The 26,405-nt window shown below is 47.3% G+C and overlaps 1 protein-coding gene across 2 annotated transcripts in view; it reads left to right on the top strand.

Moving 5' to 3' along the window:
- RAB26 (RAB26, member RAS oncogene family) overlaps nt 1-26,405 on the top strand; it is a 219,860-nt gene that overhangs the window by 1,416 nt on the left and 192,039 nt on the right. The window contains exons 1-2 of one of the 2 annotated variants that reach the window (XM_038417890.2): nt 1,891-2,007; nt 4,970-5,080. In XM_038417890.2, coding sequence (XP_038273818.1) covers nt 4,973-5,080 — 108 coding nt within the window. In that variant the 5' untranslated portion in view covers nt 1,891-2,007; nt 4,970-4,972. Of the gene's footprint in view, nt 1-1,890; nt 2,008-4,969; nt 5,081-26,405 lie in introns of those variants that run through there. The other variant, XM_038417887.2, reaches the window with a different exon arrangement.

The raw sequence follows: 26,405 nt of genomic DNA, 5'->3' as shown, positions 1-26,405 counted from the left end.
TGCAGCCCGACGCCAGGGTGTCCTGGCGCACGGCACAGCCTCGGGAGAGAGCCCTGCGCTGGGTGCCGGCTCGGGGTGCCGGACAGGGGGGTGTTATCCCAGGGCGTCGTGCACTTGGGCCCGTCCGGGAGTAGGGTGCAAGGTGCAGAGAGTCGGGGTGGCGGGTCGGGCTGTGGCTGCAGAGAAGGGGGGGAACCATGTCCAAGGGGGAATGGGAGCGGGTTACCGCTGGGGGCGGGGTGGCTGGACAGGTTAAATGAAACCCCCCCCGATCCCCCCCCACCGTCAGGCAGAACAAGCTGGCCCCTGGCGATGGGTCAGGGGAGGCTTGGGGAAAGGGAGGGGATCCGCACGGGGAACAGCAGCTCCCTCGCTCCTCCTGGTCCTCCCCAGCCGCGAGTCTCCGTGCAAACTTTGTTCCCAGAGAGGGTGGGCAGGGTCGGAGCCGGGTGGGAAGGCGAGGCTGGGACCGAGCCCTGCAGCTTCACTCTGTGGGCGGAATAGAGCTTGGGAGCTCGGATCAGAGAGCCATGGAGCTGCACCTTTGCAGCCGCTGGGCAAGGGGGGAGTTGGGCTGGGTACAGAGGAGGGTCTTCCTGGAGCCAGGGGGAAAGGGAGTTAGTGAAGAGGGTAAGGGCAGATCTTCGCGTCTCTCCCCCCCCCCAAACAACCCACCCCCAAACCTATCCCCTGGCACCTAGCTTGCCTGTCCTGCTACTGCTATGACTTCCCCCTACAGGGCTCCAGGAAAAGTTCCCCTACCAGGCACGGAACCCTGGCTGCGGTGAGCCCTGCAGGGCAGAGATTTTCCTTTGTTTTTCACCTACACTTCATTTTACCCTGGATATCTATGCTAGAGTGTACAGCAATCCCCCCTGGCTGGCACAGGTGGATCAGGAGCATGTCCTCCCTTTCCCTGTTAGGCAATTCCCAGAGTGGTACCCTACTAGGCTCCATTCTTCTGCAACCTCTCCTGGCCCCCCCACCCCAATCCACCCAGTGATGGGTCTGAAAAATGTGGTTGAAAAGAAAGAGCTGAAGATGTTCATGACTTAACAGCCTGGTAACAAGATGTATGGTCAATTTAGGCTGTAAGGAACATGGGCATTAAGGGGTGCAGTGTTACCCTTTGTGATCTTGTATCTTGGTAGCTTTCATTGGAACTTTAAAAAGTCAGTGTCCCCCATGTACAATAGTTGCTCTTCCTTTGCCTCTAGAGTTCTAGAAGTGATCTGTTAGTATTCTCTGCATGGCAGTGGTGCCTCTTGTCCCCGGTCATTGTGCTCTCAGTGCTGTACAAAGAGAGAACCAAAAACCTGCCCACAGTCCTTTGTGCAGACTGCTACTCCAGATACAGTTCCTCTCTGTGCTTGTGGGAGAGCAGTTCTCTGAAAACCATACTGGGAAGGAGCACTGTTCAGATAATCTCCCCTCTACATCCCGAAACATCCTCATTTCGGAGTCTTCATCACTGGGCTGCAGCAGTGAAATTAGGCTGGTCAGTTTCCCCCTCTGAGTCTCCGCACAAGTGACAGGGATACAGCTGGTGGTTTTAATGCAAATCGCTTTCCACCCCCCTTAAAAATCCTCCTTTTCTATTGACCTTTTAAAATGACGAATGCAAAGCTTTCTGTTGCAATCAGGTATTGGAACTCTTTCGTTCCCCCTTAACAGCATCGAAACTTGGCTTCTAAACCAAGATGACAGTGTTTCTCTAACCAGCTGCAATGTGCTGATTCTGCCTGTTGCCGATGGAATTTCATTAGTTTGTACCTTTAGCTTGTTCTGTGTCTCTTCCGTCTTTCTAGGGCACCTATCACCAATGGATCTAAGTGTCCGTTCCAGTGCTATCACAGGGCCCTCTGTGTGCCCACCTTGGAGTGCTCTGGTTTTGTTTGGCCTGAATCTGAATTCAGTGTCCCAGCTTGCTCTGAGCCTTGCCTTTAACCCAGTTCCCTCTGGCGTTGAGGATCAAGCTGTGTGGAAGCCAGTGCTTGTTGCAGCAAGGTATGAATCTTGGCGCAGTGTATAAAGAGACTTGGTGCCTTTGGCACCCCGCATGGCCAGGATGTGATTGAAATTCAGTGTGTGGCGTGACACATCATTGCCTTTGGCAGAAGTGAATTCAATGCTCCTGACACATCCACAACCCTGGAGCATTAACGGTTCTGTTTCCTCTCCAGAAATGGTGCAGCAGAGGTGACAGCTGCTCAAGCTTCCCTGCCTTGGCCCTAGCTTGCCAGGCTCCTCTCTCGCGGTCAGTCTCTCTGACCCATCCCGTCCTTGGCCTCCACTGAGATGGCCAGCAAGGGGGCCAGGGAGCGTCCACTGCCATGGTTTTTCCTGACTGGGACACCTGCTCCATTAGGAACTGGACAGAAAACACCAAGATGTTTCAAATAAGCCAAAGAGCTGCCAGCAGGAGCCACCAGCCTCTGGCTGAATTTGGTCTGGCTTTGTTTTTGAACGAGTGACAGAGACGAATGGCCCCACAGCTCATAAAGAGCTGATTTGTACGACTCTTATTCCCAGTCACCAGTGGGCTCTAGTCCTCACCAGAGATCATTGCTGTGTACAGAAGAACAAGGCAGAGGTGACACTCTGATCTCTAATACACTAGTGTACAGCGGGATTGACTTCAGGTCAATAGAGTGATGTCAGCATATAACCTGAGATCAGAATCTGACTCCTAGGACCTTCCCCATCTCGCATTCTGGCAGCTGCCCAAGATAATGAGAAACTTAATCCCTCTGTCCAAATCCAAGTGCCTTGCTAGAGAGTCGGTGTCTATGAACCTATAAAGATTAGCCACTGTCCTGTCCTGTTCCCAGTTCATGAGTGGGACTGGTGCAAGTGAGATTTGTCCTGCTTTACCTTTTGTTGTGCGTAACAGCCCAGTGGGGACTTTGCTGATCCCGCTAAATGTCCTGCACTTGGGCAGACTAAGAATTCCAAGTCTGGAGCTGAGAAATAAACTTGGAACTGGCCCTCTTGCCAGAAACCCAGGACAGAACTCCCTCCTGCTATGCAAGCAGCTATCTTAGCCCCAGAGACACGATTGTTTGTTACACGACCCCGAGTGAGACTGATTTGCGGAGAGCTAATCTTTGTAAGGGAAGCCATCTGCTGCCTGGCTGGGTTGACAAGCTCTGGTTTTAAGGTTATAATGTGTATAACATTGGGGGTGGGGAGTGCGCGTGTATCAGATTTTTGAGCATAATGCTTTTGGGTACTGTTACGATTTACACCCTAAATAATAAGAGCGGGGTGGAGGATGGGCTGATGCTCAGGCACAGAACGGGCAGGATGAAATCCTGGCCCCGTTGAAGTCAATGGGAGTTTTGCTGCTGGAATTGCACCCATGGTTTCTAGTCCCATCTTCGTTAGTGTCCCCACTGAGTGATCCTCAATAAGTCTGTTGGGGCCTGATTCAAAACCCACTGAAATCAAAGCTAGTCACTCTGCTCACTTCAGCAGGCTTTGGAGCTGGCCTGCAGAGGTTCTGGGCATCCACAAATCCCAGGGAAGCTAATGGAAGCTGCAGGTACTCAGCACACTTAAAATTAGGCCACTGACTTCTCTGGGCTGCATCCTGCTCCACTGCCGTGAATGAGACCTGGGTGCGACTGTTACCATTTCCCTCTCTGTAAAACGGAGACGTGGCCCAGATCTTCAGAAGCTTTCGGCTCCATTACTTGTGCACATGCTCCTGTTAATGGTGTGTAGCATCTAGGCTTGAGGACAACATCCTCAAACTGTACATACTGGCTGTACTTCATAAGAGTGTCCTGAGGGTCTATCAAGGGTTATTAATGTGTATTTTAAAAATTGCCTGGTTACACAGGATGTCTGGTTAAATAACCTACATTTATTACACCCAGAATAACTAAGGGCTAGATTCTGTTACCCTTACTCCTCTTGCAGTCCCAGTGACTTGCATGTAATGTAGAAATTGCCATAGTGGATCAGACCCAAGGTCCATCTACACCCGTATCCTGTCTCCAAGAGTGGCCAGTGCCAGATGCTTCAGAGGAAGGTGGAAGAACCTCACAGTAGCGGATATGGGATAATCTGCCACCCATATTAGGTGTCATCCTGGTCTCTAAAAGTCCGAGTTTGGTTTAAATCCTGAACTATGAGGTTTAATGTCGCTAACAAAAATTTTGGAAGGATTAACTTGTCAAACTATCACCAGTCCCTTTTGGAATCTTGCTGAATTCTTGGCCTTAGCAGGTGGCAATGAGTCCCAAAGTCCAATTACATGGTGGGTAGAAAAAAGTAGTCACTCATCAGTTTTGCATTTACCACCATTCTATTTGATTGAATGGATCACTTGATGATTCCCTCTTCTGTTCATTCCCTTTGGGGCACCTGGCAGTGGCTGCTGTTGGAAGACAGGATACTGGGCTAGATGGACCTTTGGTCTGACCCAGTATGGCTGTTCTTATATCTCCTTATTTTTGTGTTATGAGAGGGGGAGAACAGAAGCTCTCAGAGTACCTCTGTCTAATGAAAGTGATTGACGTTTATAACATACTGTCTTGTGCCAGGGTCCTGAAGTTATCTGCTGTAAGCGTCATGTGAACAGCAGCATTTGGCCATTGCAAGGCAGATTTGTGGATGTTGTAACAATCTGTACTGGGGATTTTCTTCCTTTGGTCAAAGTCAGACACCAAGGGGGTGTCTCTTCAATCTCAGACAAGTGATTCTTTTTAATAATTTTTTTTTAAAGTAGAAAACTTGTTCCCACTCCTGGCCTTGAGTAATTGTGAATCTAACTGTAGCCCTAAGCCTGCAAACACAGGCATGTGTCTAACTTCAAGTGCATGAATAATCCCTTTAACTTCAGTGGGGCCTACGGTGCTGGAACCAATCTCAGTAGTTAGGTTTCCCTTAAGGAAAACCCTCCTCCTCCTTTTAAAAATAATATCTAACTTTGCATCGTGCTTGTTTTTTTTTTTTGTTGTAGGTGATGTTGGTTGGTGACTCTGGGGTTGGCAAAACCTGCCTTCTGGTGCGGTTTAAAGATGGCGCTTTCCTGGCCGGCAGCTTCATTTCGACAGTTGGAATTGACTTCAGGGTAAGGTGCTATTGAACAGCTTTATACAATGTTGCTTTTTTGTGGTGTTCCCCCCCACGCCTTCCTGTATTCAACTATTTGTGAGTGGCAAATGCCAATCTCAGAGCTCTCAGGGTGATGAAGATTTCCTCCACACAACTGCTGCTAAAGCACCATCAGGGTTACACACACGTGCTTTGCGCAGCTCAGCGGGTAGGAGAGAGCTTCATTCAGACCCAGATACCTACGATGTTAACAATGGGAGCAGTGCTTGATTTGTGCCTGGGCTGAGCCCCGGCACCTCTGGGCTTGGCAGTCTATAGCCCCAGCACCTCTGAGCTTCCTGCATCAGTTATGAATGTAAAAAATATTGCTTGAGCCCTGCTCCTAATTGCTTGAGCTCCAGCACGTCTTCCATTACAAATTAAGCACTGAATGGGACACAGGAAAATACTGGCAGAGGGAATGTTTTGTTTAATCTCCACCCTGCCCACGGTTCTTTTTCAAAGTCTGCTTGAGGGCAGTGCTTCCTTTTCAGATAGGCCTGGCGTATGTGCAGTGCATCAACCCCCGAGCTGTGGGAAGGGCTCCCTGATGCATAAGAAGCAGCATCTGAAAGTGTGTCTTGTTTGTCTGCCTTATAGTTGTTGCATAATGACAGGTTTCAGAGTAGCAGCCATGTTAGTCTGTATTCGCAAAAAGAAAAGGAGTACCGATGAAGTGAGCTGTAGCTCACGAAAGCTTATGCTCAAATAAATTTGTTAGTCTCTAAGGTGCCACAAGTCCTCCTTTTCTTTTTACAGTGTGTGTTACTCTGCAGCAGCCACACCACTTTAGGCTGATCTCAAAAGCAAAGTAGAGTCAAGCCTGGTCCCATGACATGGGGACCCACCAGCAAAGCAGGCCAGGGCACTGCTGGAAGTGATGTTGCTGACACGGGATACTTGTTCCTCCAAGCCTGTGTGACCCCGAGTCCTAGCACAGTTCTGAGCAGCACAAGTGCTGGTCAGTTCATAGAAGTTCTGAAACAGAGGTCCTGATCACGCATGGTTATTAAACGGCCACAAAGCATCCTTTATTCACAAATTTCTGATAGTGTCTTGGGTAACTACATTCTATGTGCCTGCATTCCGCCTGTTGTTTTAATTTAATACAGTAGCCACACTCCAGGAAGTCATGTACTGTTCAATGGACACAGATAAGTGCAAGTTGTCCCCAGATTTAGGTTTTATATTATAAGCTTTTTTAAAAAGAAAAACAGAAAGCCAATCAAAATATTTCTATCAATATTAAAAAACAAAACAAAACAAAAAAAACTTAAATGGAAACTATTTTTGCAAACAGAAAATTCCCTTTGTAACCAGAACTCTGCAGCATTGTGCTAGTGCATGGAAGGAAAAATTAGTGGAAATTGACTGTGACTGTCCATCTATTTTCTTTGTCTGAGCTGAGAAATGCAAAAAGTAAAGATGCAGCATAAATAGTGCCTAGTTAATTAGCTGTGTAACATTCTTTCAGGTTTAGTAATCTAAGGTGGTATGAGGTAAGAGAGGGGAAGCAATTCCATTCTCTTAATAGTATGATGATTATTTTTAGACCTTACTGGCCTTTAAACAGCTGCTACTTTTCTCCCCAGAGGTGCTTGCATTTATAAGGTAGGTATGTATCGATCGGGATGAGAAGTACTATATCAATATGAGATACTGCATATTGTCCAGGAACCTGTTGCCAATCCATGATATTAAAGAAGGCCTCCTTTTTTATAGTGGGTATCCCTTGGGTTTGAAATTGGGGGTTCACAACCACCTGCCTTTCCCAGGTTGCTAAAGGGGAGGGGAGTCCTAGCTGGAGCCTGCTACATGGAGTTGAAGGGAGGCTCTGGGGGACCCCGGTATGGAAAGGTTGAGAGTAACTGGCATATCATTGTATTATTGGGAGCAAATGATTACGGGAACTGCTCCAGCGCATAGTGCAGGTGAGCATGAATAAGGAGTCTTTCAAGGCTGGAGGGGCTGGGAAAGGAGCCTGCCTCGGAAAGGTGGCTGGTAGCGCTTTCACTTCTCAATGCACACATCTCCTCGTTATCCGCGAGACACCCAGCACGCGGATGGAACTGGGATACTTCGCTCTCCTGCAGCCCCAACTCTGGAGCCTGTAAACAAACCTGCTGCATGAGCAGCTCCGCCGAAGAGACCCTCCCTGAGCCCATCGGTATTCCAAACCTGTCATGTCCACAGAGCCTGGATATGAATGGGAATAATGAGGGAATGATATGGATTCGTCTCCCCACATTAGCATCAGACATAGCGTTTACCTGAATATTAAACAGAAATAAACAAGAACCCAGCAGACTGAGAAAACAGCTGATGGCAGCGCGGGAAGCTCGCTTTGGTGAGCTGGAGCTGGAGAGCATGTTGCAGCAGATCCTGCGTCGTTGCTTATGGCAACCTTGTGTTGTTGAGTTGCATGTTTCCAGCATTCTCTCGGCATTTCAAACCCCCTTGGCTCCCTGGTGCATTGGCGTGGCGTATGCCAGCTCCTCAGCTGCATTCTTCCCATTCAGGGCCGAGAACTGACACCTCGGGCACCCCCGACTAACTCAGCCTTGCTGCTAAATTTCAAGGAGCCCTTTAAACGTGCCACCGCACAGGTCCAACTTTCCAAACAGTCAGCCAGAGAAAATATTTCTCTTTAAGCATAATCGTTTGGTGTACATTTAGTGCTGATGACCGCCCCGGAGGCTGGAGACCTCAGTTTATCTGCTGAACAGTTAAACCACGGACAGCCACAGCACACGCTTCAGACAACCCCCAGATGCCATGATGGGTCTGCTCTTACCTGGACGTGACCAATTCAGGGAGCAAGGGAGTTCCACCTCCCTGGCCTGCTCAGCATTTGGGATTTCCAGCAAGGGATCCAGTTGCGGCCCAGACAGGTGGTGATAGATTCTTTCCAAACACCCCATGTTTCTAATTGGCAATTCTCTCAGCTGTGAAGGGCTTGTTCTTTAGGGGTGACCATGCCACGCTGCTGGTGAGCTGGGATCGAGCTCCTGAAGGCTGGACACCCTTCCAGCATGAAGAGGTGAGTAATTCTCTTCGGCGTTAGAGATTTGTACTGCCATTTCTCAGGGCAGCCCCCAGGATGGCAGCCTCTTGCCATTAGGGCCCTGCCTGTCTCCAAAACGACCTGTTTGTATCATTTCATGTTTTATTTAAGGGACAGCAGTCCAGAGAGAGGAGAACACAAGGCTGTGAAACCAGCTTTTTATGAGAGAGTAAATGCCCAAGAGCAGCCATTTAGTGGAGTTTGGCTCCATGAACGTTCCAAGAAAAACTGACCTAAGGTTTTCATCCAGTTGTGGTTTATAACCACAGCTGGTGTTGATCCAGTAACCTAGGGAGACAAAAGAGGGGATGCCCGTGTTCTCCTCCCTCTTGTATGCGGGAGGCACAAAGCTGCTGCCTTTTGGGGATATCTTGCAGACTAGAAGGTCTGTCCATGCCCCTCCAATGTGTCTCTTTTTAAGGGATGATACTTGTTTTGGTCACAAAATTTCCTCCATTCCACATGGATTTTGTGTCCTTCCCTTGCTCTTATTGTTGAATGATTTACCCCAGTAATGAAGATTCACAAAGCTGGGGTTGTAGGCAGTCCTCTGCACTAGAGGAAGGAATCCGGAAGGGAGGAAGCATTTCCAATCTCTCATGTGAATCATATTTTGGTGTTGTACATTGAGTCTTGTGTTGGGCTCTTCAGAGATTGTGTGTGTGTCTTGGGCCTTTGCTGCACGCATTCTTCCAGTCAACAGAAACCATTAAAAAAACAGGTTTCAAGGGTGTCCACACAAGGGCATGCACTGGTTTAGCTAACTTGGTTTAAGAACACACCTTTAATTAACCTGGTACAAGTTTGTGTCTAGACCAAGCCTTGGGTGATTCATTGGGCCTGTGAGTGGCCAGTGGAGAAAGGCACGAAGTAAGCAGACCACTAGCCAAGGATTTTGGTGTCACTTGTCTGGAGGAGGACAATGGTCCGATATTTCTGGTCCGTGCTTGTCTAACACTCCGCATGGAACAGAAAAGTACCCTGGGATTAGCTCCAAATTCTTCCCCAGTTCCATACCCACACAGGTCCAGTAGGGGCAGAACTACGTCAGTGTCCTCCTTCAGAGCGAACTGAACCCACCATCCCAAGTTCCTGACACTCCTTATAGGTGAGCTAGGGGACCTGTTCCTAGCGAATAATCGGTTTGACTTTCACCCTCTCCTCCTGCCTGTGAATGATGCATGAACTCATGCTGATGACTATGAACCTGTTCGTTGTAACTGTACAAACTTTGTGCAAACATGCTCCAGCCTACGGGTTATTTGGTTTAACCATGGCTCTGAATATGTGGGGTGTGATTGGTCACTGAAGCCAAATGTTATCATTGCTGTTTCCTGATTAGATTTTTCCGTTCCCTCCTTTTTTTTTTTAAAAGAGGAGAGCAGTCAAAAAGATGGCTTCCTAAATGCTTCTGGACGATGTCTCCATGCTGATGCACGAGGCTTTCCCTTAATGTAATCATTTCCCAGGTTTTGCACTGTGCCTGGAAGGAAGGGAGGGTGGTTTGGGAGGAAGCCAAGAGAGGAGCAGGGTGGGAAGGTGCAGGGAGGGGTGCTGGAACAATTTTTATAGTGGGTGTGCTGAAAGCGGTTGAACAGAACTGTAATCCCTGGATGGGCCCTATACTTCAAGCCAGGGGGTGCTGCTGCATCTCTAGTTCCAGTATTTCAGGGTGGGGGATGACTGAACAGGGGGCTGCAGATGTAGGAAAAGGACCATGATTGGGAGATGTGGCTTTTTGTGTACGGTGCCCAGACACAAGGACTGAGCCGTAGAACTGTGTAGTAGTTACAGAGAAACGAAATGTACGTTGCATTGACTCTTCGGGTTTGTTGAATCCGGCCAGAAGTCATTCATGCTTCTTTTTTGTTTCAAAACTAGAAACACCCTTCCGATTCTGACAGTCAACCCCTTCTACAGATGGGCAAAAAATCAGGGGGAAGAATTTGCAAAAAAAAAAAAAAAAAAAAAAGCTATCTAAATTCCCCTTCCACAGCTTGCAGAATTTTTGAAAATTTGTCAATAAAAAAAAAATCAGATACTTTTTCACTAGCTCAGCAATTTAGTGATTGTGGCACTCAGTAAAGTAGAACCTAGGGGTAAGTCTACACTTCAGGGAGTGACTGCAGTTTGCGTAGACGTAGCTGAACTAGCTTTAATCTAGCTAGCTTGGATACCGGAGCAGTGAAGCTCTGGCAGGATGGGCTTCCATACGGGCTGTGCAAAAGCATCTGGAGCCCTGGGTAATTAATTGGGAGACTTTGCTGTTCTGGTATCTGAGCTATGTAGGTTAAAGCCAGCTTGGGTATGTCTGCACGAGCTCCGCTCACACCTGTGGTTGTATTCCAGACAGATCCAAAGTGTGTAAGGAAGCAGGGGAAAGAAGAAAGCGGTGAAGAAAAGGAAAAAACTATTCGGCTGAATGGCTATGGAACATACATGGGGTCGTAGATCCAGTCAGGACAAATAGGTGGGTGTTTATTTGCAAACATCTGTCTACATTCAAATAATGTATTTTTCGGTATTCACCCAGTTGTCGTTTATAGCCACAGCTGGTGTTTGATTTTTCCCTGGCAGAACCTGCTGTCAGCCGCTTTCCATGCATGCGGCTGTTGGCTTGCTGCACTTGGGTGTTGAAAGCAGCCTCAATCCAGGCTGTGTAATGTTTCCAGATAACAGCCCTAGGAAAGTTCAGTGGTTTTCCCTTTGAAATCCCATTCTGGGCAGGCTTAGATGTTCAAAGCTTTCTCTCCGCTGCAGATTTGCTGCCATTTCTTTAATGTGGAGTCAGGACTGTGGCTGCTTCACGTATATGTCTGGGTCCGGCCAGTCTGTCTTTCAACGAAGCAGCTGAAAAGCAACTTTATTTTGAAGTATCTCACTGACATGTCAGACAAATTCTTTGTGATACAGCTAGTGTAAATAAACCAGCATATTTTAGTTTGCTTCAATGGAGCTGGGCCTCTATGTACCAGCTGAAGACCCAACCCACTAATGCTATATACATTTCGCCAACCTGCCCCCGTAACTGAGTTAGACATTATGTGATGCCAAAAAAAAGCCCATGTACATTTTGGTACAGTGTCTATGTGCAGTGCATGAGAGAGGGTAATGTAGTTCATATGGAAGAAATGTGAAATGTGTCAGGAAGGGAACCATTTTACCAAAGTAGGCAGGAATATGCACATGTTGTGGAAGCATTTACTATGATCCTGGACCCCAAAGTGCAGCCTGAGTGGCTGGAATGTAACCCTGGACCAGGGGAGGGTATCCTCCCCAAATATCCAGGCTTTTCAATGACAATTGCAGTAGCTGCTGTATCCAGTGCACTCCTGGTCCAAAGGGGAGAATGGCTTGTGTCATAACCCCCTAGCTCACCTCTCCCTGCCTCTCAAAGTCCCTGTGCACTGAGTTGCTGAGTATCTCCATGAGTTAGGCCAAGAATGGTTCAGAATGCTAACACTCCAGAAGAAAATGTGACCATGGAGGGATGATGGCCTGTGATGGGATGTTTAGATGGGGTGGGATCTGAGTTACTACCGAGAATTCTTTCCTGGATGTCTAGCTGGTGAGTCTTGCCCATATGTTCAAGGTTCAGCTGATCACCACATTTGGGGTCGGGAAGGAATTTTCCTTCAGGGCAGACTGGAAGAGGTCCTGGAGGTTTTTTGCCTTCCTCTGTAGCATGGGGCACGGGTCACTTGCTGGAGGATTCTCTGCTCCTTGAAGTCTTTAAACCATGATTTGAGGACTTCAATAGCTCAGACATAGGTGAGAGATTTATTGCAGGAGTGCGTGGGTGAGATTCTGTGGCCTGCATTGTGCAGGAGGTCAGACTAGATGATCATAATGGTCCCTTCTGACCTTAATATCTATGTATCTATGTAAGGATGAGAGAACTGGGCCAGGGGGAAATGTGTTGTGCTGCATTCTACTCTCCGCTACACGGAGGGGTAAATAATTGGGGCTATGCGCAGTTGATGCCAGTGGGATTATGCCATGGATGAATTCAGGTGTGGGGGTTCTTGTGCGTAAGGATGCACCTCCATGGAGAACCCTGATTCTAGTTCGAGGAAAGCCCCCACTCAGTCCAACAAAGAGATGTGTTAAACGGTGAAGGCCGTGTCCTAGTGGGGAGCAGTCAGAGGGTCCTGTCTTCTGTGCAGCCAGGGTGTCTCTGCACAACCTCCTTTAGGACAGCCCCACCCAAAGGAGGCACATTTGCTGGGGGTTTGCTGCGAAGAGGGGGAGGGGAACACCACACTTTGTGCTCGCCTGGCTTGAGGGACTGCATGTGTTTTTCCTCTGTGTTTGCACTGTTGAATGAGGTTAGCTCCAGTGGAATGTGCCAGACTGACGGCCCTGGGGGGTGGAGTCCCTTCCCTCCCCACCCCACAGATGGGTAGACCTGGGGAGGGCCAGTGAAAACTCCAATGGCATCACCAATACCAATGGGCCAGGGCTAGCCTTGAAGGGCCACTGAGATGCAATGCATGAAGAGGCTGGCCTTTCCGCTGAGAGGCGGTCAGTTGTCATGGGCAGCACGTGTCCCCCAGTTCTGGACTTGCAGGACGACTCATGTCCTGTTGGCCACCAGAGGAACAACCTTCAGACACTTCCTCACCTCAGCTGGATTTGAGCCATTGGCCTAAGGATGAAAGAGACTCGGAGTCCCATTGTCTGTCCCCGAACTGTTCACGTCTCCTGATGCTGTGTGAACATGATGGCATCTTGAGAGATTTTCCTCTTTTTAGCCTCCCCCCACTAGGCATGATGCAGCCTTAAGTCCAGGGAAAGAGAATTTATTTGAGATCGGCAGAACTTTCCTGCTTTGGAGCATGTGCCTTTTAAAGTCTGTTCATTCTTTATTTAAAAACTAATGCCTGAAATCAAACACACCCCTGTTTTTGCTCTCGCACGCAGAGCTGCAGTTTCTGAGCCCATCTGTAAATTAGTGAGGGCTTTAAAAGAAAAGGGCCAGTGCTTAGGCTGCATCTGTCCTGAGAATTGCTCTGTGGGGGGAGCAAACCTGCTCTTTGTGCAATCGATATTTAAAATAATGCATTTCTTGTAAATAACCTCATCAGAGATCCCCTGAGTTGTTTTCTTGGAAGCAGAGCTGGCTGTGGTTTTACTTTATATATTTTTTTTAAACTTCATGCAAAGTTGATTCTTAAACTTGAAGGAAGTTATGTCACTTCAACTAGAACAGAGAGAACATCATTTTTTTGGCTTCGGTTAATTACAACCGATTTGAAGACATTAGGACATTAGTGTGCGTGTGTATTACTTTTAAGTCCCTGGTTCATGAAAGTTCTTGAGCATGTTTTTATGTCCTATTGACTTCGGTGAAGTGGATCAGGCTCGCTGACAGCAATTCCATTCTGGCCCCTTCTGAGAGCGGTGCAGAGTGAGGGTGGGCAGGAAGCCTGCCTTAGCTCTGCTGTGGTGGCGGTGGCCAGGGGCCCCCAGGCTCTTAAACTGCATGGGCCCCTGGGCAATTGCCCTCTTTCCTTCCCCACATCCAGGTGGGCCTGAAGTGGATCATGTGCTTAAAGTTAAACATATGTTCAGGTTCTTTCCTGAATCTGGGCATGTGACTTTGAGCTGCTAATCAAGCTGGATAAACTAGCCAAGGAATAGGTGGACTCATTATATTGGAACTTTGATCTGGGTCACTAATAAGGAAGACTCCACATTTGGCTTGTTTTAAAAGTAAATCAATTGGATCCTGTGAGCACGGCCGTAACGTAAATATCTACTCGCTGCCATTGACCTGAAGAATTTTCATGCAGTGGTCTCTAACTTTCACAGTTCCCTTCCTAACAAAATCCATTCCCTCGGGATTAGAGATGGATCAGTGAGGACTGTGAGTGTTTTCAGATGAATGGGATGACAAATGGTCACGCTTCTCATTTCCAAACATAATTGTCATGAATGGCTAACCCATGATGGACTACGGTCACTCATGGACTATTCCTGAGTTCTGCAGGGGTATTTGTTGTTCATAAGGACTCTCCAGGGTCTGGACTGTTTCAAATTCATGTTTCTTGTTGTGAGATTGGTTCTTGAACTCGCACGGTTTTGTGTCTACTCCCTGATTGAGCCTTCCCCCCCTTTTTTTTTTTTAAACAGCAGCACAAGTTATGAGTTGCTGGTTTGAATATTCAGACACTGGTGTTAAATGTTGTAAACCTGGGATTTGTGAAGCTGTAGCTCACGAAAGCTTATGCTCTAATAAATTTGTTAGTCTCTAAGTGCCACAAGTACTCCTTTTCTTTTTGCGAATACAGACTAACACGGCTGCTACTCTGAAACTTTTCACAACTACGTAGCAGTCTCCTGAACAGCTGATAGCCCTGTGAACCGTAGCATGTTGAAATTGGTGCTTTATCTGTGAATCAGCTGTTTTGGTGCTTGACTAGCTGAACTAACAGTATGGACTTGGTATATCGCATATCGTATATCGCACCATTAATAGCATGATGTCACTCCTTTTGCATCGCTGTAACCGTAGCTTTTGGGCCTGTTTTTCACATTGCTATGATGGCTGATATATCCAGCTGAATACTGATTGTGACACTATAATAAATCAATGACCTGTTCTTTATCTGCTACCGTCCTATAACGCCTTTCTTGCTGTGCCTGTCTGCTCCTTCCTTTTCTTTTTTTGGTAGGCAGGAGCTCAAAACTTGGGAGAATCTTGTCCCAAGTGTAGATAGAAGTGTTAGGTACTCGCTGTGCCTGTGATCCAAACCAAGCAAAAATATGTCCTTGTCAGCTTTTTAGTGTCCTTAATACCTAGATATAGCACAGAGCATTTAGATTCATTCTGTAGAAAACACGCACTTTTCTTCTGACAACTTCTGATTCTTTTCCCCTTTCCCCCACAGGATTCTTTTCAGTAGTTCCTCAGATTTCTTCTATTTCTTGGAGGATTTCCATGAGATCAATGTTCCTTTCGAGTTGCTAGTAAGCAGGTGTATGAACGATATCTTTCTAGTATTTGTCTTTTTCTGGTACAGTGCCTAGGATAAGAGATAAAGGAAATGGTTCGAAATCTCTGCGGAAATACCCGGGATTGTGCTACCTGCAGATACAGTAGACTTTAGGGGCAGAGCAGGTGAATGAGTTTTATATATCTGCTGAATTACAGCTGGCTTTGTAAAACCATGTTTAAAGTTGTGGACTCGGTTTGCTGAAAGTAATTGCTCAATATTTTATTTTTAAAATAGACTGTTTTACTACCCAATGCAATGCCTAGAACACTGACTTTTGATACTAAAGTCCTGTGAATTATTCATTGCAATGCCGTCTGCATTTTCTAATACCAGTAGACAATCAAATTATGGTTAACTCACTTCTCCAGCATATCAGTGTATGCAGTGTATATTGAGTAGTCATGTGGAGATACAATACAAAGAAAACTATGTAACTCTGCTGAAATGTATTATGGATTTTGAAAAGAACTAATGGTTTTTGGACATGGAGATATACAGCCAGAAGACTGTCTTATCCGCAGCAGCCGTGTAATTGTACATCTTACAGTTTGCATCGCAGGGCTGATGAGGCTGTCACTTGATAAGATGTGAGGTTTTTGCTGCATGAGTGGATATGGTTTTTTAATTTGTGTTTTGTCTAATAACAAAACCGTCACATCACAACTCTTTGTGTAATCTAGGGATTTGGCATCAAATTTTCTGAATAAACTAAATTAACTATATGTTGTTTTCAATAAGTTATAATTAAGGAACTCTATACTGACAAATGCTGGGCTGTCGCTGTTTAATGAAAAGGGAAATTAATAAATATTTCCCATCCTGGTAAGGCTGTTTTAAAGTATCTTGAGATTCAGCTGCAAACATAAAATGTTGCTGCTTCTGCGGAGACTCTAAAACTCTTTACAGAATTAAGCCACTCGCCAACCTGAGAGATAAGTACTGTCTCTTTTTCATTGCACAGATGGGGAAACTTGAGGCACAAGAGGGTAGGTGACTTACCCAAGGTCACAGCTGGGGTCATGGGCAGTTGGGAAGAAAACATGAATCCCCATGATGCAGAGCACCTGGTCTAACTGCTGGCCTCCACTAAGGTCCCAAAGACCAAAGGTCTGCTGAAGGTTTGGTTGTACCCTCAACGGCTAGAGAATTCCAAGCAAAGGTGGCAGGTCTGCCTAAGCCATGCGGCTGTATCGTGGGGCTGCAGTACCGGGGATGGTTAAGACGCTCTGGTTTCTGGGGAATTCTGCATCGCTTTGGATTGCAATAATCCAGGGGTGGCCAAACCGCGGCTCGTGAGCCACATGTGGCTCTTTAAGTGCAGCTCCTGGAGCCCGCTGTCATGTGTCCCCGCCCAATCTCTGCCTAGCAGACTAGGGGCAAAGACGCTCAAGGCTTCTACCCTGCGGTGGGGCTTCTGCCAGGGACGACTCGTACCTGCTGAGAATTGGCCTCCTGCCAACCGCTTGAGTCACAGCCCCCCATACATGCCTCCCCTTGCCCTCAGTGGCCCCCCCTGCTACTCCCAAGTATTAGTGCCCTGGGGAGAGGCAGCGGTGAACAGCTGGGAGCTGCAGGGAGGGGCCGCTGCTTTAGCTCCAGAGGCAGCAGTAAAGTCAGCAGCTCTCCCTGCAGCTCCCAGCTGTTTGCCGCTGCCTCTCCCCAGGGTCGGCCCCAGCTGCTGCCGTGCAGGGCCGGGGCCTGGCGGCACCATGTGATCGAGAGGGGGCTAGCAAACCCTGGCAAAAATATGCAGGGGCATGTGACCCCATGTGCCCCCCCGCTGTGTTGCCTCTGGCTTCTGCCCAGCAGGGAGGGGGGCCTCAGGGCTCCAGCCCCATGGGACGTGCCTACTGGGGCTCCCCAACTTCTGAAGATTGTTGTATGCGGCTCAGAGGGTCAGTAAGTTTGGCCGCTCCTGTAAAAAAATCCAGGCCTGACCCACTTGTACATACAGCTATCACAGCAGTCAACTCAACTGCATACAGGGGAGCAAAGTCTGGGACCGGTTGTTCCAAAATTACAGGAATACCCCACTGGCATGTAACTAAAATCTCCTCCTCTAGGTATCTGTACAATTCAGGCTTATGCCCACTCTGCAGCCCGGCCCTTAGCGGATGACACGATCACCCAAACGCTGGAGTGGGTCTGAATACATCCAGCAGAGGCCACAACGGGACCTTTGAGTCTTGCCTCTCTTTGAAAAGTGAGCGCCCAGTGCTGTGGCAATGCAAGAAAGGCCTAGTCTAGCTTGGTGTCTCTGTGCTGCCGTCGCTTCCCAGCCAGTCCTCCTGATTGCCGCCTCTGTACCACGGAGAAGAGGTGCAAGACGCACCAAGAGCAGAGGAACAGCTGTGCAGAACTGCTCCGCTCTGAAGCAGTGCCCCCCACCATCCCAGCAGGAGAGCAGAGACTCAGGGCCCGTCTAGTAAGCACCGGAGACCTGCAGTTCCTATGCTGAATCGTACAGCCCTGTCCTCACTGTGCATGTGCCAGATTGCATCTCTCTGCTTGATAAAACACTATGAATAAACAGTTTGTTTTTGTCTCCATCTGGCATGCACAGCCCTACAAACGTACCCATGGTGTTGTCTTCTACAGCTCACCCTGGCCAGAGCAGCAGCTCACCAACAGAATGGACAGTCTGCGAAGTCCCTTCTGCTTCTCTCTAATGATGACAGGTTTCAGAGTAGCAGCCGTGTTAGTCTGTATTCGCAAAAAGAAAAGGAGTACTTGTGGCACCTTAGAGACTAACAAATTTATTAGAGCATAAGCTTTCGTGAGCTACAGCTCACTTCATCGGATGCATTGAGCTGTAGCTCACGAAAGCTTATGCTCTAATAAATTTGTTAGTCTCTAAGGTGCCACAAGTACTCCTTTTCTTTTTTCTCTAATGATGAGTGATCTGTCCAAGGTACTTCCATGGACCCAGGTATCTGCCTGTAACAGTTTTCATGCAGCATCCAAGGCCCTCTCTGGCATCTGATTTCAACGCTACATTGAAAGAGAGGCATGATCCTCTCTCCTCCCAAAGAGGATGAGCTATGGAGCTATGGTCTAGTGGTCCCAACCTGCCAGAGGGTAGGCTATTAATTTTCAAGAATGTTAAACCATTAGGTCTCCGCAAAGCTATTTGTAATGGTTTATGTAGGACTGAACAAATCTAAATGAATAGAAACCCATTTAAAATTAATCTGGCATTGTCGTCTCTATTAGTTTTTCATCATTCTGTCATGTACACAGCCCCTTTCTCAGGTTTTAGGTTTTTTAATAGTCTCTGAGAACAATATTCCTTTTACTTTAAATGTATGGTGCGCAGTAAAGCTGTGGTGATGTAGAAATACGAGTGGCCTGGCAAGGATTCCATTTTTCAAAAAATGCATCGAACTGTGTCCATTAATTTTTAGTTTGGGGATAGAAATTATTTCTGCATCTTTTCTTTTTAAGCTGATTTTATGATGGGAACATTTTGAGTCCCTCAGAAAAGACTGCGATCTTCCCCTTTTAGGTGAGGAAGTGCCAGAACTCTCCAAGGCTCTGTGCACTCATGGGGTAGCCAGACCAAGGTGTTTGGTCGGGGGCTTATGAAAACTGACCCTTTGACCTTTTACCCATCACTATTGCAAATGGTAGAGCTGCATCTGAAACATATCCAGAGCAGAAGGTTGCATGTTTTTAGCCTGATCACTTGAAACTACAAGACCCAGTGGTTTTTATATATGCCATTGACTTTCATTAAGTGACAGAAATGTCTGTCCAAATTCCTATGCTATTTTCTTGGTTTCCTTTCAAAGGATAGGCCTCCTATCTTGTATTCTAGTTCATCCACTGGTGTCTCTTTAAAAAGAAATTAACTCTTTCCATAGTTGAATCTACTGTTTCCTCTTTTTTAGCTCAAGCATTTAGCTAATTTTGGGGGTCTTGCCGGTTGTTTCTGCTAGGAGGAGAAATTGGTGATGGTGTCAGGTATTTCTGTGGTGCACTCCTGTTTACTTACAAAGAATGTACAAAGTTCTGTTTCCCTGAAAGAGGGGGCAGTTTCCTTATGTACATTTCCAAGCCTGCCTTTCCAGCTACCACTGTGACCAAAAAGCTGTCTCTTGGCTTTCTCTGAGTCATGCTATAAATGCTTCTCTTCTTATCTCCTGACTTTCTGCTGCTTTCCACCAACTTTCTGGCTGCTTCTGCCTCTGACACGCAGGTGCAACCAAATCAATCTCCAGCTCTTGCATTAGCATTGTCTTGTCTGCGGGTGGTAGCTTCCATTTTTTCAGCTATCACTAACCAAAGGGGCGTTTACTAGATCCCTCGTTTGTGGAAGGTGGCTAGCAAACCCAACAGCTTGATAGATCCAGACGCACTTGATAAGATCCATGGAACCTCCCACCTAACAATACTATAGGGGGCAAATCATGGATTTGGAAAAATCCTATTGGCTCTGTTGCTCATCCTATGACTGACAAAATCCTACACCAAGCCCCCCATTTAAAATGTGTACATGCTGGACTCTTTCTCATTGTAACTGCTGGTGAGGAATTGTGGAGGCAAAACAAAATCCCGCAGTTTAAATTGGAGCTGAGGTGAATATTTTCAATTAATTGCTTAGTCAATAGGTGTCCTCCACCCCTACATCTCCCCCCTTTTTCCCCTCTGTAAATTGTCCATGAGCGGATTACGATCTCTCTTCTTCCCCTCCCCCTCGCCCCCGCAAATGTTTTAATAGTCGTTGGAATGTTGCTTGGTTGTTCCGAGTATTCGCAGTCTGAGCTGTGTGTGCGCGTTCTGTTCTCTGGTGGGTTTAACCTGACTCCTGGAATCGAGTCTGCAGTGGGATCCGTGCAGGAAGTGGATATAACATTTGCGTTCTGGGATGAAATTCTCCTTTGTGCAGAAGGCTAGCATGAGGCCTACGCACCACTGAAGGCCAAATTGGAAGGCTTAAGTTGTGCCTGGATATTGTGCTAGTGCTTTGCACAGAGCTGATTTTCACCCTCTCTGCCTACCGTCCAATACTGGCTTAAAATCTGCTGTTTCCATAGACATTCTGGCCTGAAAAACCTGTTCACTAGAATATTCTGAAGACGTGAATATGACGATCCTGAATAGGATTGAAGCAATTAATTTTAAAACTGGAACTGACCGGTCAAGGGTTTTTAAATTATTTTTCCAGTTTTCACCCAGCTCTAATTGAAATTCAATTTTCCCTTTTCCCGCTGCTTGCAACAATGACACTTTCTCTAATTATGAAGCTTAACAATCACTGTCCGAGGTTGTTTGTACTCTAGTGGTCTCTGGGATAAGATTTTGTATGCTCTGTTGATTTGAATGGCCCCGTACTTACCTGTTGCATCTGAAATGGTTGGTAACCATCTTCCAGAAAACCTCTGGGTACTCCGCCCTCCATCTAGAGACCCTGGTGCCTCCAGCCCAAAGGCTATTGTGTCCATCTATTTTCTAAACCTTCATTTGTTTGGGAGTGTTTTAAACAGATTATCTTCTTCCAATTTGCCTCATTTTAGTTAGACGCATCGCTTTCAGAGATGCCTTGCTCCACTGTTTGTTCTGTTTCTAATTTGACTCAAGGGGGAAGAGCGTCCTGAGATTCCAGCGGCATTTCCCCCCAAAACTTGCAAAACAACTTGATCCTAACTCTCCTCCCATAAAAGCTCACACCAGACCCCCAGCCTTGGGGGAAATGATTGACTCTGTGCCTTTCCACTTGGGCGCATCCCTAGCCTGGTTTCCCTGCCCAGTTTCCAAGGCAGGAGTCAGTTTCTTCCTCTGTCTTAGGCATTTCTCTGCCTTTGTGATTTTCACTCTGAAGTTTGGAACTCCAGAGCTGTAGAAAGGGTTTCCGCTCAGGATTTCCAGCTTTGCTTGGGAATATTTAGAGCTCTTTGATTCAGAGCTGACTGCCATTTCTCTGTGCAAAGCCTGTCTGTAGTGCTTCCTTCTCCCCCAGTTCTTGTCGGATCGGGTGTTTTGTTCTGTTCCTCTGTGATCCCATCCCACCATCTCTGTCACATGACACTCTGAAGGGAGGGCTGCACCTGTTCACGCTCTCCCCCAGTGCGCACACCCTGCTGCGGCTTGCCTGTTTATCTTGAACTTCTCTGAAGCTCCTGGATTTCTGGCTGTCGTATTTATGTCCAAATTCCCCCTTTTGAAGGGATGTGATTGGCTTGGTAGGGTTCATAGCAATACTGTCTTTTCCCTTTCAGCGGTAATAGGAGGGCGTGACCATCTCTCAGCTGTTTGTGGGTCTATGCAAATTGCATGGGTTGGGTGGCAGGTTCTCTCTTCATAGCGTAGAGGTGCATAGTGCGTCCTTAAAAGCTCTCAGAAATGTCAATGATTGGTGTCGTCTGCAGAGCCCAAAGACTGGCTGGGCAAAGGAAATAACCTCTCCTCATCCCTAGACACGAGGCATCTTCCAATCAGTCTTGGCTTACACTGATGGGGCAATGGGCTGGTAGTGCCACTGCCAGGGCTGTACCTGTTCTGTGTCTAAATAAGACTCTGACCTCCAGTGTTGTCAAGCTGGCGACCTTCACGGGTCACTTAATATTCTGAGCAGAGCGAGCCTTTGTCCTGATGATTAAGAGTTCTGAGAAGATGAAATTTAAGTGCTTAGTTGTAAATCAGAGGCAGGAGTCCTGCACCACAGAGTGACACTGTGCAAGCAGTGTCATGGCGTAATTACAAGAACACACTGAAAACCCTGATTGAAATGAAAACTCCATGGTTCGCTGTAGTTCTATTTCATTTTCACAGCCAGCTGGAGAAAGAACATCATACCAAAGCCATAAAGCCAAAGGGCCAGTTAATTCCCAAGTTTATTCCTTTTTAGCTGATGAGAGTGATGCAAACTTTCTAATTTGGCTTTCCATTGTTCTGTCAGATCCTCTGTTCATCCAAGGTTTCAGAGTAGCAGCCGTGTTAGTCTGTATTTGCAAAAAGAAAAGGAGTACTTGTGGCACCTTAGAGACTAACAAATTTATTAGAGCATAAGCTTTCGTGAGCTACAGCTCACTTCGTCGGATGCATTGAGCTGTAGCTCACGAAAGCTTATGCTCTAATAAATTTGTTAGTCTCTAAGGTGCCACAAGTACTCCTTTTCTTTCTGTTCATCCAAGTGGCTTAATCAAGAACACTAGCATCTCACTTAACCGGTCTTTCAACTGTTGGCTCCTGGATCATGAGGCTCTTCAGAAATTGTATCTTGATTCTCCGTGTGAATCTCGGTGCTAATTAGAAGCTTACACCTTTGTGTTTTTCTCATGCATTTGCCAAGTTGTGCAAATTAAGATTTTTTGTAACTGGACCTTTTTTTAAAAAAGCTGCATTTCTTTTCTTCTTGGACCTTGCATTGTGATGGAAGTGATAAGGAGCTTGCCTGTTTCCTTGCCTTAGCAGAGGAGTTGCTTTCCATATTAATCGGTGTTCTGAGTCAAGAAGGTGGTGCTCTCCTGGCCGAATTTGAGAGCAGAGCTTTTTGGAAGCCCTTGTTTTTCTGAGCTCTGTAACTGAACGCTGTCCCCTGCATCCTCTTAAAATGTTTTTTGTGAACCAGACATGTCCTGGTTCTCTTTTTGGTTCTGTGGGAGAATGTAGCTGTGATGAGAGCACTGGGGTGGCCAGTGTGAGCTCATGTTGTAATAATACATTTCACTTCAAAACCCTATGTCAATGGCACCCCCCTGTATCCAATACCCATTTTGCATATGGAAGATCGGGAATGCAGTGAAGTGCATGGTCCAGGGCTACAGACGGAATCAGCATCAAACTCAGAATTGAGAGCTGGTGATCCTGACTCCCAGTCCTGGGCTCATGCCACCGGGCCTTGTTTCTTTCCCAAAAGATGCACCCTTGCTGTTCCACTCTGGGCCTCTCTGACTTCCTCCTGGAGCATTCCCACACGTATACCCAGGACAGCTTGTATAGATGCCAGTTGACTTTCTGTAGCCAGCCTTGGCCCAAGAATCCATGTTCCTCCTTTCAAGTAAAGTGTCAGCAGAGACTTCAGCTGTTGGATAGAGGTGCTATTTCCCAAAGGAGCTCCTGCCCTGAAAGGACCCTGCCCAGTGTCCTGAACAGCCAAGCTTGGTGACTTTAGCTGCCTTAGGACTTTGCAATGACTTGAGTGAAGCCTGATGGGTGTCAGACTGGATGCTGTACCCTGGCTTTTGTGGCACGGCCTTAATATGCCCAGAAAAAATGGAGTAATAATGAATAATAATGAATAATAATTCCCATTGAATTGATCTCTTCTCCAGCTTTTACAGTGGAGAGTCCTGTGAATTTTAACTAGTTTGCATGGGAAGCTCTCCTGCCTGCGTGTATTGTGGCACCTGGGCAATGTCTGTAGCTCTGAGATACGTGAGCTGTGATGTCTCTCCGTGTGCACAACACTGAATCCTATTAAGCAGGCTTCTCGGGGGCTGGTAAGTTGAATTCAAAATGAGAGCAGCTCTTTGCTTTCGCCTTGGCTTTTGCAAGGGAACTGTTGCTGTACACCATAAATAAAAGCAATTGCTTATCACCCTGAGCTGTAAGGACTGTTGATTTTCACTGCCCCTTCTCCTTCCTAGAGCCAAAGGAAGCTGTATTTGATGTGACTTTTATTGATTTGGGAGGGAAAAAAAGGTATGTACCTTTCCTCAGCAAAATTGCCGATGCTGTGTGGATGGCTGGCTGTATCAGAGAGAGGCTAGCATTGCGAGGAGGATGGTAGTGTTTATTCCAAGCACACAGGCCGTGCAGACTAGGATTACTGACCTCGCATCAGCTAGCCAGAGCCTGGATTTACCTGGGATAAAGGGACGGGACAGTGTTGGCAGATGAATGAGCAGCTCCAGAGTGGGTCCACCCATTAATATAAATTCTCCACATTGAGCAGAACTTGTACATTTCAATGGCAGGTGACACTGATCTGCAGTGAATGTTGTTTGATTCTCTCCAAGGGCTGTGTCAGGGTTATGGGGCTAGCTGCACCTCTCTCACCTGGTCTTTCTGAGTAAATCCCTTCATTGGTTCAGCCTCTTGCTCTTACTTGTCTCAAGGAGAGAGCTCTCCGCTCTTCCACTCTGACCAGAGCCTGGGGGCATTACCCTGTGCACAGCAGCCATTTGCACCCTGCAGGTCTGGGTGGGGGCAAATCTACACTTAAAACACTGCATCGGTACTGATACAGCTGCGCTGCTGTGCTGCTTTAATAAAGACGGCTCTAGGCCGACAGGGGAAATCTTCTCCCATTGGCGTAGTTAATCCACCTCCCTTAGAGGCAGTAGCTCTGTTTGCTGGAGAAGCTCTCCTGGTGACATAACCCCCTGAGTAGACAGTGCTAAGGTTGGTATTACGACATCACTCAGGGGTGTGAAAAATCCACCCCCTTGAGCGACTGAGTTATATCAGTATAGGTCTGTCATGTAGACCAGACCTGCATTTCAGCATCTGCATTTTTTCCTTCTTTGGAAACCTGAGAGCAGTGAGATAGTGACCAATGGCCTCCTTCAGCCAAACTGTTTTATTTAACAGTTGGAGCAATGTGAGAGAGAGAGAGAGAGAGAGAGGCTTTTAAAGCCACAGCCAAGCCTGCATGCATAGTTAGGGTACATCTACAGTACGAAATTATTTTGAATTTATTCTATTTGAATTTTCGGAAGTGATTTTATACATTCGGTCTTCTGTGTCCCCACTAAAGCACGTGAATTCGGCGGAGTGCATTCACAGTACTGAGGCTAGCATCGAATGTCGGAGCGGTGCACTGTGGGTAATTATCCCACAGTTCCCGCAGTCCCTGCCACCCATTGGAATTCTGGGTTAAGCTCCCGGTGCATGATGGGGCAAAAACATTCTCGCGGGAGTTTCTGGGTGTGTGTCGTCAGTCGCTCCTCCCTTTGTGAAAGCTACGGCAGACAATCGTTTCGCGCCTTTTTGGCGTCTAGGCACCATACTGCTTTCAGCACACGGTGCACCGCTGCTCTCCTGCTACTATGAATCCACCTCGCATTTCCTCTCGTAATCTCTAGTATCGACTCTCTCTTCCTTATCGAACGCTTCTGCTGCCAACTCTGCTCAGCCATCGTGAACCGAGCAACGCAGCTTCCGCCGCCAACTCTGCTCTCCCACTCTTGCCACGATACCGAGCTTCTCCATGTTGTCTGTCTTGGGCTCCCGCCTCCGTGAAAGCTACAGAAGACAACCATTTCCCGCCTTTTTTCTGCTATTGTGAACCGAACAGCACCTCTTCCGCTGCCACTCTGCTCTCCTACATTTCGCGTCCTTTTTCCAGGATAACCCGTGCAGGCACCATAGCCATGGAGCCCGCTCAGATCTCCACTGCAGTTTTGACCATTGTAAATACCTTGCGTATTATTCTGCAGGATGTGCAGTACCTGCAAAACCAGGTGAGGAAGCGACGACAGCGTGATTACTATACTGATGAGGACATGGACACAGACGTTCCTAGAAGCACGGCATGTGGCGATTGGGAGATCATGGTGGTGGTGGGCCAGGTTCATGCCGTGGAATGCTGATTCTGGGCCTGGGAAACACGCACAGACTGGTGGGACCGCATAGTGTTGCAGGTATGGGATGATTCCCAGTGGCTGCAAAACTTTTGTATGCGTAGGGCCACTTTCATGGAACTTTGTGACTTGCTGTCCCCTGCCCTGAAGCGCAAAGACACCAAAATGAGAGCAACCCTCACAGTTGAGAAGCGAGTGGCCATAGCCCTGTGGAAGCTTGCAATGCCCGACAGCTACCGGTCAGTCGGGAATCAGTTTGGAGTGGGCAAATTTACTGTGTGGGCTGCAAATAGCCAATGCAATCACTGAGCTGCTGCTATCAAGGGTAGTGACTTTGGGAAATGTGCAGACCATTGTGGATGGCTTAAATGCACTGGGGTCCCCTAACTGCGGCGGGGTGATAGATGGAACGAATATCCCTATCTTGGCCCCGGAACACCAGGGCGGCCGGTACATAAATCACAAAGGGTACTTTTCCATGGTGCTGCAAGCACTAGTGGATCACAAGGGATGTTTCACTGACATCAGTGTGGGATGGCCGGGAAAGGTACATGACGCTTGCATCTTCAGGAACTCTGGTCTGTTTGAACAGCTGCACGAAAGTACTTACTTCCCAGACCAGAAAATAACAGTTGGGGATGTTGAAATGCCTAATTGTCTTCGGGGACCCAGCCTACCCCTTAATGCCATGGCTCATGAAGCTGTATACAG

The sequence above is a fragment of the Dermochelys coriacea genome, chromosome 10 (assembly GCF_009764565.3).
Source record: "Dermochelys coriacea isolate rDerCor1 chromosome 10, rDerCor1.pri.v4, whole genome shotgun sequence".
Lineage (NCBI taxonomy): Eukaryota > Metazoa > Chordata > Testudines > Dermochelyidae > Dermochelys > Dermochelys coriacea.
Note: the sequence above shows the minus strand (reverse complement) of the source record. Positions and strands in the feature narration are given on the sequence as shown.